The 13,026-nt window shown below is 39.0% G+C and overlaps 1 protein-coding gene across 1 annotated transcript; it reads right to left on the reverse strand.

Moving 5' to 3' along the window:
- Nucleotides 1–3,564: 3,564 nt before the first annotated feature.
- dolpp1 (dolichyldiphosphatase 1) lies at nucleotides 3,565–10,864 on the reverse strand. Its single transcript, XM_080509751.1, has 8 exons — nucleotides 10,783–10,864; nucleotides 10,004–10,104; nucleotides 9,744–9,828; nucleotides 8,527–8,626; nucleotides 8,204–8,302; nucleotides 6,731–6,859; nucleotides 5,967–6,056; nucleotides 3,565–5,188 (listed from the first exon to the last, which is right to left on the reverse strand). Exons 1-8 carry the CDS (start codon nucleotides 10,856–10,858, stop codon nucleotides 5,152–5,154), a joined length of 717 nt encoding a protein of 238 aa, XP_080365877.1. The 5' UTR covers nucleotides 10,859–10,864; the 3' UTR covers nucleotides 3,565–5,151.
- Between the last annotated feature and the right edge of the window lie 2,162 nt (nucleotides 10,865–13,026).

Raw genomic sequence — 13,026 nt, forward strand, 5'->3', positions numbered from 1 at the left:
AATGAAATCAAGATGATCATTTGCAATGAAAAACACTAAAAGCTTTGCTCTTTGTGATATTTTCATATTGAATGCATCAATCAGTTGGGAAAAAAGGATAAATGTGTCTTAAGAGTTTGATATAAACAAGAAGAAATGCTAAAATTTGTATATATGATCACTTATGTTCATGAACCGACTTACCAGGTTTTGTTTGGGAGGGTGAAAACAAACAACATAGTTTTGTTCAATTAAATCAAAAAAATATCACCATTTCCCATTTTTCCCTCTAAGACGGTCAGTTTGTGATATTTTTTAACTTCTAGAAAGGATCAGATGTGTCTTTAAAGAGATGGAAACAAGCTCATAGGCGTTACAACAGTGAGTTACAGTAAGTCTCTACTGTATCAGTAGATTTCTGCTGTTTGCAGCAGTTACATTCCTGCAGACGTGAGCTGAGCGCCATCTAGTGGTACAGTCTCCATTGTGCATCCTCTGGGTGGAAATCTTTTTTTGGTGTGGAAATAAAAGTTAATATTTACTCCAGTTTAACTATTTTTACTTTGTCCAAGTTAAAGTAACGCAGTTCCTAAAGTACTGCAATCTTATCTTAACCTAATCAAAGTGTTAGTTACTTTTTAAGCAAGTTTACCTTTGGGCATTTACTTTTATTTAAAGCATATTCAATTATTGACAAACGGTACCAATGTTATCGAATAAAAACTTAATTTTCTTTAAAAAACCGTAGTTATTTGGATAATATTTCACTTGTATATCAGCTAACTAGTTGTCAAATAGTTGGATAATACATTTACTGATGTATACAGATGAAGTAATACGAATACCAGTAATTCTTTATGTTGGTATATTTACATTGTTTTGTGGGATTTAATCTGTACATGTTAGTTGTTTTATCCAGGTATTCTTATTAAGTGTTCACATTGCAGGAATCATATATATCCTTATATAACACGTGTTGTTTAGTTGTTGTCAAGTGTATTTAACCTCAGAAGGGAATTTTCAACTAAACACTAAATTTAACACAAAATTTTCAAAGAAGATTGCTTAATTTAACTCGCGAAATTATCTGTCCATGCAGGGAGTACATTTTACTTGATGCGAAATCTAGAAATAAGATAAAATAAATAATTAAAAGTTACCATGTCTGAAAATATGATTTTGAATATTGGCAAGTGCTATATATATATATATATATGGATAAAGTAAGACTCTGCAAAATTACTATCTGATCAGTCTTACCTGTCTTGTTATTAAGCCCATCAATGGTTTCTTGCAGTCTTTTCTCTTTAATAATCCTTTTTCTTCTAATTGCTCAAAGTCAGATCTTTCAGATTTTATTTAGAGTTTAATCCTTAATCTCTCTGACCTCCTCAGAACACTTTGAAGAAAAAAAAACCCCAAACAGATTTTCATGCAAAAAAGAACAACTTCTTGACTTGTTTCACTCACTGGTCCTTCTGCCTGCTGCTGCTGCTTTAAAGCAGCTGCAGCTCGTCACACTAATGTCACACACCCAGAGCAGGGGCAGGGTTTCTGGATTTTCTTCAATAATTAAATTAAATTAAATTAAATTAAATTAAATTAAATTAAATTAAATTAAATTAATATAGCACTTTTCAGAACAGTTGTTGCACAAAATACTACATTATATCCATCACACGTCAGATTTTAAATTACATGTGAAAAGATAAACACTGATTAGTCCTTACAATATATATATATATATATATAGTGTCAAGAATAACTTTATGTGTATTATAAATTCTCAATTGCACGTGAGCTAAAACTTTATTCTTAATTCATAGAAGAATGATGGGATCTAATGTGTTTTACTTCTTCCAGGTACTTTTAGGACAGTAGTGTTTTGTGTTTTTGTTAAGACTTTAATTGAGCTATATATTGATTACATGTTTCAACTACATTCTTCTCCATTTACTTAAAGAAAATAAGGCAACTTTTTTTTGCATAATTTAGGTTGATCAAGCAAGATTGTTCTTTGCTTAAAATGACTTTTTTTTTTTTTTTTTTTACATGAGAAATAAAATCCAAGTAAAATGAACTTAAGTGTTTTTAGTGTCTCAGGATCATTAGATCACCCGTATGAACTGGAGTGTTTGATAGATTGTTTGTAGTTAATCTTCCACTAATATATAATAATAACACCAATACGTATAATATACTAACAGCAATAACCGTCTCTTTGTATAACTTTACAATCCATCTTGTGGGAACAGTTTAAGGATATTTTAGTATTTAAAATGTGACTTTAAAAAGATTGACTCACATTACTTATATTATTCATGTTCCGGGGAGGGAAAAAAAATAATCATACATTTTAGACATATTTGTGTAAAGACACTAACTTGTTGATTTCACAACTTCAATTCAGTTAAATGTTACTTTTTTTCCCTTTAGATTATATTTCTAATCACTAAAAGCAGTATAGTTAAAGTTCCCCTCATGAAACATGTACATTCCGGGATTTAATTTCTGAGAAATCGGGTAAATCCGCTAAATAGCCCCCAGTGTTGTGCTGGGAAACGAGTCCACAGCTCGAATATTTGAACGTCCTGCATCCACTGACCGTTGACTATGTGTCTATTTGTCGACACTCTGGTTTTAAACTGGTGCTTGAAGGACTTGGACGACGACCTTTCACCTCTGCCTAACGCTCCATCCAAGCCGGCGCAGGTCAGAGAGAATACAGGAAACAGGAAACAGGCCCGAGGGCCTTCTTGGGCTTCTTCTGTCGAGGCTTGCGGAGGATCCCGACGGGTATTTTTTTTTAAATTTTTTTTTTTGAGGGACGGCCCGAGGAAAAGACCTGAAAAGTGAGTCGTTTAAAATAGAACGGGTCGATTATGTAGGGCACCGCGCTTCTTCTGCACGGTGGGAACAGTGGAGAGGAAAGGCCCGGAGTGATTTTCTTGGGGGGGGGGGGGGAGGAAAGAAGCTCGATCTGGAAGACAAGGAGCCGGATCGCTGTTCTTGCATTGATGGATCACAAAGAAATGGTTGAGGTTGAGGTCGATAAATCAAATTGCTGTAAATCTCCAGTTTCTATACAGACGACAGGTTACACCAATATTCAATTTGGAGACACTGATGAGTCTGAAATGTTTGTTTTGAGAGAAAATCCATTCACATTCCTACATATAAAGGCTCCCTGACCAAACTTTTTTTTTTTTTTTTTTTCAAATAAATGTATATCTTAAGTCTCTAAGTCCATTGATACGTGTAAAAACCATGTGACACAAACATCTTGCTGCTGGGAGTTTTGCATATAGTCCGTTTTTACTGTTATTTTGACGTGTATACACAATAGTGAGGCGACAATCTTAACTTAATGTTCCCCATTCAGCCCCTTCACCACTCTTTCAAAGGACCTAGGTAGTTAAAAAAAAAAAAAAGAAAGCACAATCAATGTCTATTTCAAAAATTGGGACTTATTTTGGACTCTTATTTTGTCGCTCAAAAACTGAATTTGAATGAAATGCGCCAATATCTGGAAATATGACACTTGAAACCATCACTTGTACATAAACACATTTTTATTCAGCCTGATATAGGTTACACATGGAGAAAAGAAAAAAATCAACTTCTAAGAGAACTACTTCCCTTTGTGGAGCTAATGATATGAGTTATTACATTTTTTTTTTTTTCTTTCATTAAATAAGCTTCAGATCCTGACTTGACAGCTTTCAACGCGAGCTGCCGTAGGCTGTAAGGAAATAAGCATAATCACATGCTACGACTGACCTGAGGCTGTATTTATTTTCTCTCTCTTTTATACCCCAAAAATAAAAAAATTCAAAAAAAAAAATTATACAAAAAAAAGAAAACGTGTCCCCTCAGCAGTCATTGTATTTCTCTCGCTAAACGATATGGAATGTTATCATGGGAAGAAAAAAATTAAATAAAAAGCAAAGTAAAAACGCTTCGGTGCAGAGAACGAGATAAGAAACTGATTTTTTTTTTTTTTTTTTATTACAAAAGAAAGAAAGTGATTCCCAGAAGTCTGTTCCCAGGCTGCTACTGTGTGTGAGGCATTAAGACGACACTTTCTCTGTCCAAAGTGTTCAAACAATTAAAAAAACAAAAAACAAATCTGTGACTGTGATTCAGTCTCGTCGCCCCTCAAACGTGGATATGAACCCAAAAAAAACCCCACAACCTCGATGCGAAATAGTACATTTAAATTACACGGCTTGCAAATCAGCTTTGGAGTCTTAATATATCAGGACTGACAAGAGACACAAAGCAAAAGACGGATATGAGAGAGAGAGAGAGAGGGAGGGAGGGGGGGGGGATCTTTACATTTAACTTGTGTTAGTCTTTTTTTTTTTTTTCCTTTTTTCCTTGTAAATTACACAAAGTGCAAATTTTTATGTATATTACACCATAACCAATTTTAGAAATTGTTCATTTTCTATTATATAACAATGAAAAATGTGTTAATTTCACATAAGCCCCAACAAATCCACAACCTAACCCCCTCCCACCTGATCCCACCAGCTATTGTTTTCTTTCTTTTTTTTTATTTATTTAAATTTTTATTTATTTTTTATTAAAAAAAGAATCACTAAATACATGCTGCAATGACACCCACCAATTTTAGTTTGGACCAAAGCCGCCTTTTGTTTTTTTATTTATTTATTTATTTATCTATTTATTAATTTTTTTATTTGGGCTCCTTGAGCCTCTTACACCGTTACTGTCAGCGTGCGTTTATAGTTAATATATATATATATATATATATATATATATATATAAATCTATCATTAAATAGTATGCCTCTTGCACAGTCTTGCATGCATTGGAGAGCATCGTTTTTGGGGGCAAGCTGTACAAGGAGGAGCGGCGTGTGGACGGACTTGCTCAGGCCGTAAGGCGCCGGTCCGGGTCCAGGCACTCTGTCGCCACCTGTAAACGCTTTTTTTTGTTTTGTTTTTTTTTGCCCTCGACTTCCTCGCAATCGCGAGTCAGTCCGAAAGTTGGTTGGTCATCTCCAGTGTGTCGTCGTCTGTCAATAGAAGCATGTTTTTTGTGTGCGAAGTGCGAGAATGTAAATGTGTTGTGGTCCTAAACTCAAGTTTCACAAAAAAAAAAAACAAGAAAAGAAAAGAAAGAAAAGAAAAAGATTGGTGGAGATCACTGAAGTTTTGTTCCCAGCTTTCGTTGTCTGTTCCTGGAAAAGGAAAGGGGAGGGGGGGGGGGGGGGGAGAGAACTATCAGGTTGTTGTTTTTTTTTTTGTAAACGTGGCCAAACAACATAAAACCTGCCCACCTCAATAATAATAATAATAAAAAAATAAAATCAGCCCGAAACTCACGCGAAAACCGAAAAACTATGAGATGCAAAATAAAGCACACGACTGCACGAAATAAACAACAGCACAGCTTCTTTCTCACCTCATGTGTTTTCATGAAATACATTAAGCTCAACTGTTTTTAGTAATCGCCTCTCGGACAATGTCAACAAGATTAAGTTTGTCTTAGAAGCTGGCTGAAGGAGCAACAACCACATTAATGAGGGTAAACACTCTATGTGCGTATATATACATATACTGTATATTCACTTAGTTATTGGGTCTGTTCATGCAGAATGAAAAGGATTAACATAGATACCAAATTAATCTTTATTCTTGAAAATGTACCTAAATTAATCCACAGCAACCCCGTGATTAATTCGATTAAAAATGTTCCATCATTTGACAGCACTAGTTTATAGAGCATGTGTGGGTGACTTCATTATAAAAACAACCTTACAGCACCCCCTAGTGGCACTGCGTGGCACAGTTCCCATGGAAACTAACTTTTTTTGGGGTGGTTGTTCTCAAAAACATTGGCGTGTAAATACAAAACTTTTCCGAAACAAAAAAACAAAACAATGAACAACAAGCCTAAACGTTTCAGCTCCAGTTTTTGAACGTGTGGTTGTTGCAGAGGAAGTGAGAGAAACTTACCGTGCCTCTGACCTGGTCACTGTGTACTCAAACCAGAGGATGTTGGGAATCAGGCTCGTGTCTCGCACCAGGAAGTACTCCGATATTGGCCTGTGCAATGATTTAAAACAAACAAAACAAAACAACAAAACATTGAAATAATCACAGCAGCTTTTTTTCATCTTATTTATAACTTCATGCATAAAAAAACCTGCCCTATTTAAGACTCCTAAACTCATTCACTGACCATATAGGTCCATATTTAAAAACCTACCTGCTGAAATTTGCTTATGCACTTTAATTGGACACTGTATACTTCAATTGCTTTTATGTTTTGTTGATTCTCGTGATTTTTTGCCGTTTTTATGCTTCTTTTTTTTTTACTCTGTAAGGTGACCTTGGGTTACCTCATTATTATTCGTTTTTAAAATGAGACAACGGAAAAATTCATGTCATCCATGATTTTTTTTTTTTATCAAACCATTACACCACAGATTTATCACCAAAATGGTATTAATTATTTTAAATTTCAACTTTTAAGTCATGAAAATTTAAAAAAAATTAAATATTTTGTGAAATCCAATGTGTTTTCTTTCTACAACACTTTAACCAGAAGCCATAAATGAATTATGCTTTTTAGCCTCAGCATGTTGCAGCAGATTGTGTGATGAGATACACGACATGAGGACAATATAGTGTACTTGGTTCATTTTGATGCTCGGGAAGATGCAATACTGTGGATCGTTTGAGAGGACGGACGTTTCCCCGGAAGAGACGGGACTCACCACGCTGCTATTTTGGGGAATAAAGGTGTCAGAACCTCTTGTGTGAAGAAGAACCAGATAATGCCGATGGTACTACCGGCCACTGCGCCGTAGAAAACCTGGCTCCAGGTGTGATACAGCAGGTAGACCCTTGGGAAACGGGAAGGAAGCAATATAATGAGATCTCCCTCTCAGAAAAAAAAAAATCAAAACAAAAACACTGAATACTGAGGTTGACAAAACACATTCATACAGCTTTTTAAAAAAACAACAACAATGCTTTCACGTTCTTCCCTCCACTTCACATTTTTAACCGCCGCCGATTGATGCGTTTCCTAGTTTAAAATCACAGCCGCTGGCTTTTAAGTTATTTCTGCGAGTAACTCCGGGCCAAAATATTGACTGTACTTTTTTTCTGGTTCAAGTGCTCTCGTGCGTAGGCGTTTGCAAGTAGAAGGATCACTCGTTATTGGGGGGGGGGCTAACTGTTTTGAACTGCTGCGAGTGGAATAAAACAGGAGTTAAAGATCTGTGCTGGTCAGTGTGGACCTCATTTGAGACTCATTGGTGATTGTCAAGGTGTGTATTTAGGCCGACCTCGTTGTGCAGTCGGTGCGTTACTGCCAGAGCATTTAAACCACGTTGAAGAAGAACCAAAAAAAAACAAAACCAAGGCCTTGGAACCAAAGATAGATCTCCTCTTAAAATCAGAGGAGGCGAAAGTAAGATTAGTAAACGTCACATGGAAAGAAGGCGGGATCCGATCATTAAAAGGCGCCTGCAGACTCCTGTAAAAACCCGTAAGAACAAGAGAAGAAGAAGAGTAGAGCTTTATTCCTCCCCAGGGGGAAACACAAACTGACAACAGCGCAAGGTAAAAAGGTGCAGAAATTAAAAAAATTTAAATATGTAAACATATGTGAATATCTAACAAGAGCAAAAAAGAGCACAAAAAATAGAAGTAAAAATAAAAAGAATAAAACAATCCAGTAAAAAAAAACAAAACAAACAAGAAAAGTTTGGCTGTGCCGTCAACCAGCGGCCCAGAAAAAAAAAAAGCTTTTTCGACAGGCCACGCCCCCTCACGACACACACATACACACATCTGTGAAGCGGTGTTTTAAATTTTCAACTGCACAGCTTACTTCTCACTTCCAATGTTCTCAGAAATGCATTTCTCTGAACCGCTTCAGGAATAGAAGAGAACGTTTTTGTCGGAGCCGTGACACTGGTCCGCTTTAAACTGCAGGAGCTGACAGCTCTCGAGTGATGCGTTCAGGTGCGTCACGTAAATACGCCCCTCCGACAACCTTAACGAACTGCAGGACTCGCACAGTCACGAGGTCACAAGCCAAATAGGATTAGAATATGGCCGATAGTCATTAACGAGCTGGGACAACACATTCGCGGCACCCGACGTACTTCGGCACAGCCGAAACCAAATTCCTTCGGGCCGGACGAAGAAAATGACGCCATTTGTTTTCCAGCTCTCACCTGCTGTATGAGACCGATAAGGCCATGCCCAGTAGGATGATGGACAGTATGTGTCTCCACAGCAGGTCCACGCACCGGGCGTTGTTCGTTTGATGCATTCTGAAAAAGAAAAACCGACAGGAGTTCGTGTCGCACAGTTATCAGAAATAAAAGTACAAAAAAAAAAAAAAACCCACTCCCTTTAATTTTTGCAGTAATGAGCCACAAAACATCCCAACGCAGCTATAACTTTGTCGATGTTAAAGGTTAACCGTACGTTTTCAAGCTTACAACTCCCCAAAGATCAAGAAAAAATAAACCAAAAAAAAAAAGAAAGAACTCACCTTAAATATAGGAAAAGAAAGAAGTAAACAACAAAGAACCAGATGAGTTGGGAATGATTGGAGGGCATCCCATACTCGTTGTGCACGGTTGTGTGAGCCCCTGTACCAAGAAGAGACACAAATTAAGCAGATTACAACCAATTAATAATCAAAAACTTTGTGACGGAATAATCCTCATCAGAAATACATAGCACAGCATGAATGTACTGTTACACATGTTGCACCAAAGTCATTTTGCAACTCTATGCATAACTGGGGAAAACAGAATATGGGAACCGATGGAACCACCTTCCAAGGTGGAACTTTTCGAAAATGCTCTCGGAAACGGAGGGGGAAACAGGGAAGCGTCTGAAACGCTGCCACTGCACAACGGCCAGAGTGAATAGTTCTCCTGCATATTCCTGAATAGATGCGACAATAACAAATTTGGCAGCATCCAAACTGGCGAGACACGCTAAAGTTTACAAGTGGAACCACGTGGAGCACAACACGCAAAATATACAACGCACTCACAAAGGTTTTAAAAACTGTTGAGATGCAAAGACACGGACGACGCACAGCTTTGCAGTAACTGACATGCTCGTTTCTTTTCTCAAGACATAATGTGCGACTGGCTGTTTGACAACGACAGGAAGTGGATGTCTATTTAGAGACACTATTCACACATGCCGCCAGTGCAACACTGCACGTAGCCCTTCAGGCGATGATGTTTAACCCAGTTTGCAGCGCGCGGGGATACAAGTCTCACGTGTTGGCAGATGAAGCCGGACAGGATAGAATTCTGAACCCATGGAAGACTGACCCCCCCCCCCGGGTTACTTTTCTACAAAGAACTGTGACCCAAGAGTCACTTTTCTCGTAAATGTTGACCTTTTGCCAAGAAGAATGTTCTAATGTAAATATTTAATATAAATATGACTTGTTACATGTCATAAGCCACTGCTTTTGTGCATTATTTGACCTTACATAGGTCACTCCTCCATGCGATTAGAATATTGAGCCATGTTTATTTTACTGCTCGGTCGTGTGTTTTCTTAAAATGTATGCAAGTTGTCGCGACACGGGTCACTTTTCCATGACTTAATGGGGGTGGGTCAGAATTCTATAATAGAAAAGTGACTTTTCTATCCGACACCGGGACAGATGGTTCCAACACACTCAGCCTGTTTGTTTGTGTTGCCCAACCCAGCCAATAACACACACACACACACACTCACCTGCACATGGGCGCGGCTCTCTGAGAATGTTCTTCAGCACCCAGTTCACGCCATCGTTCAATATGAGCCCACCGAAGAAGGAAATCTGTCTCACACACACACACAGAGAGAAAGCAGAAAGGGGGTCAAAACACACGAGTTGCCCTGCCCAAGGGCTCCAGTTCCAGGCCCCGGCCCCTGCAGACGCAATCCCCAACAGATCACCCAGCCTGGCAAGCAAATCACCTGTTCCTCCCTGGAGTGCTCGTGCAAGGACTCACCGTGTGCAGCTCCCGTTTGAACACTATGAGTGTCACGAAGCCCACGAGGATGAACACGGGCAGCAGACTGATGTAGGCCAGCACCTCTCCCGTCAGATCGTCTGAAACACACCGTGCATGTTGGCACACAAGACACCTGGAAAGTCTCTCTCTCTCTCTCTGGGCGGTGGGAGTGACACCTGGGAGCCTGAGTGGACCCGGACGGGTCCACACACCGGGTGGCACACGAGCCAAAGTGACGTGGGGGAAGTAACCACAAGCCCACGTCGGACTCTCGGGCTTCCATATTTGATGTTGTTCAAATCAGACGTGTGGTTGGTTTTGTGTGCCACTTCACACTCATCACAATCAGGCCAAGGAGCTAGCTGCGTTAGCCGACAGTTCTGGCTCCACACAAAGCCGCCTCCACCGCGTTCACGAATTCAACGTAGCCATTAAGGGCGCCGAGGTTACGTGGAGTGAATCCCACGAGATGCAACACGCCGGCTGAGTGCCGAGAGAAAATATCAAAGCCGATGTTAAGGAGAGCTTAGCAGGCTAGCTAGCTTCATTGTGGACATCATGATCAGCTGCGCATGCGTCGCCGGCTCACAATTTGGCAAGTCCGGGTTTACGTTCCCCGCTGAGCCCCGCTGTTCTACAGCGAGGCTCACAATTTGGCACGGGCACCCGACGGCCGCGTTCATTCACTGGCAAAACAAAAATAAAAATAAAAACAAAAACACCCGAAATCGTCAAAGGAGCCGGCGGCTTCGACGCGCGTGTGGCGGTTTACGTACCTTCCGCGAACTCAACGTGTGTGACAGATATGGACCGCCATCGAGGTGGTGCCGAGCACTGCTCTTCCAACGCCATCTTACCCGGACACAACCGGGCTGCCCCCAGCGGAACGCCCCAGACACGTGTCCGACCAATGGCGAGGGGAGCTCGGCGTTCAAACGGGCCCCGGCCGCGGAGCAGCCGTCCAATCCCCGCAGCGCAGGGCGCCTCGCGCACCAGGCTGCACCCACACACTGGAATTAGTGAATGGACAGAAAAACACACCAAAGTGCAGCAGTCAGGATTAAAGCAGAAAGGTGTTCTCATTCAAAAAAAAAAAGAGAGAGAGAAAAAGACATATGAATTAAAAAAAAGAAAGCAAGAAAAACATGCATATCAAGTTTTCTCATCAACCTGTCCCGACAGGAAAATATATATTTTATAGCTATAAATAATAGAGAATAAAGTGACTTATTAGACTTGATTTCAAAGAGGAATTTAAATATCATACAGTCGTTATTATTGAAGCACATTTAGAAGAAAGAATATATACTTAATCGTGACTACTATATGCTTTTACTGTTCTCTTGTGTGCAATATATTTCATTCATTTATTTATTTATCTGTTATATTTCAAATCTCTATCAGCATGATCATGAAAGGGCATAGCATATCGTAGTCATTACCTTGTTTTTGATATTAAAAAGCAAGAAAATTTGTTTTTATTTCAAATTTTGCAGATTATCTTGCTATGATAGTTTGCCTTTTTGGTATTTCAAATTTTGTGCCTTGTGCAAAATGTCTCTCAAAAACTATGTGAGTCTTCCTTTCAAGTGTATTTTCACTACTGCATTTCACAACAATGCGTTTATTTTATCAGCCTGCCCAAACTCCGTCTGTCAAGTTGATTTAAATCTAAATCAAACTGCAGCATCGCAAAACCTTAAAATATATCTCACCTGTATGGAGGAGCGTAGAAAGCACCTGACAATGGAAACAAGAAAATATGTTCTTACATGAGGAAATCAACAAAAAAAATGTTGAAATATCAGAAGCAAGACCAAGAAAACAGCTTACCTCCCAAGAATTATGAGACTCGAGCAGCTTTCCTTGGTTTTGTGTCTGCCCTCTGACGCCGAGTTAGTGTTTGATACATTTTGTACATTTTAGACAACAATATGACACTTATCAGAGGACAGAGTGTTCAAAATAGATGAAACAGATCACAATGAAGCGGTGGATACAAAAGAAGAGGCCATGTGAAGGTTGCACACAGTGGGAAAGAAAGACTGATGATCTTTTCACATAAACCAGAGAGAGAGTGACTGAGAAAGAGTCCAATCAATTTTCTTACTTCACGTGTATTTCTCACGTCACATTCTGCCAATGTACCTTTCGGCGTCGAACCAGACTGCAACAGAAGTGACCTGTGTTCAAGTTAAAATAAACAAACAAACAAAAAAAAAAAGATCTGGCACAGTTTGGACCATGTTTAAACACAATGACACAGAACAGTTTAAAGTCTCACGTACAAATTGTGAAAGAAATCTGCAACAATAAGGTGGGGAAAGCTACATTTGTCAGTGAAAAAAATACAGAAAAAGCTGACTGAAATACAAAGTTTCTAAATCGGCTGAGTACTGAAAGTTGAGTGCCCTTGTCAGGCCTGATGCTGCATCTTCACAATGTTTTGTTTTTTTGTTAAGGGTCTAAACCCTAGAAACTACTGCAGGCCATGCAAAAGCAAGCAATACTAGACGAGTCACTTAATGAAACTTTTAGAATGACCGTGGAGCTAATGAGTGATAAGGATTTGTCCTCGGGGCACCACCGGAAACCACACAGGAACTTTCGAAAAGAAAAAAAAAAAAAAAGTATGTTTTGGTCAAAGTGACGTTCTTGCAGGCTATGAATTCGGTTTTTATCTGCTGGAGCGGTTTACATCCTGAATAGTCAGACAATATTAACCCGATCAGTTTTAAAAGGAGCAACACCTAATGTTTTTGTATGATAATCCATATTAAGATAACAAGACGAGTTGATAATCATAAAGTAAATGCATTTAAATCAAGTAGTCTGGTGCAACCTCGTACTTTATGAACAAGTTAAAGTCTACAAATGTAATTGATCACAATATAGGACATCTCAACACCAGCCTTTTGAAATAATCAATGCTCTTTAGTCAATGAGACTATAATTGTGTGTTAGAAAAGTGTGACTCCTTGTGGAAGAAAAAATACAACAAGCCATACCGAGTTGGGAAA

The sequence above is a fragment of the Blennius ocellaris genome, assembly GCF_963422515.1.
Source record: "Blennius ocellaris genome assembly, chromosome: 15".
Lineage (NCBI taxonomy): Eukaryota > Metazoa > Chordata > Actinopteri > Blenniiformes > Blenniidae > Blennius > Blennius ocellaris.

What these genes read in the sequence shown, in the direction of transcription:
- dolpp1 (XM_080509751.1), bottom strand. Translation starts at nt 10,858, where the DNA reads ATGGCGTTGGAAGAGCAGTGCTCGGCACCACCTCGATGGCGGTCCATA. An exon ending in ACACGTTGAGTTCGCGGAAG is followed by an intron (nt 10,105 to 10,782) that starts GTACGTAAACCG and finishes GGTGTGTTTCAG; the next exon opens with ACGATCTGACGGGAGAGGTG. An exon ending in TTTCTTTTCCTATATTTAAG is followed by an intron (nt 8,303 to 8,526) that starts GTGAGTTCTTTC and finishes TTTCTTTTTCAG; the next exon opens with AATGCATCAAACGAACAACG.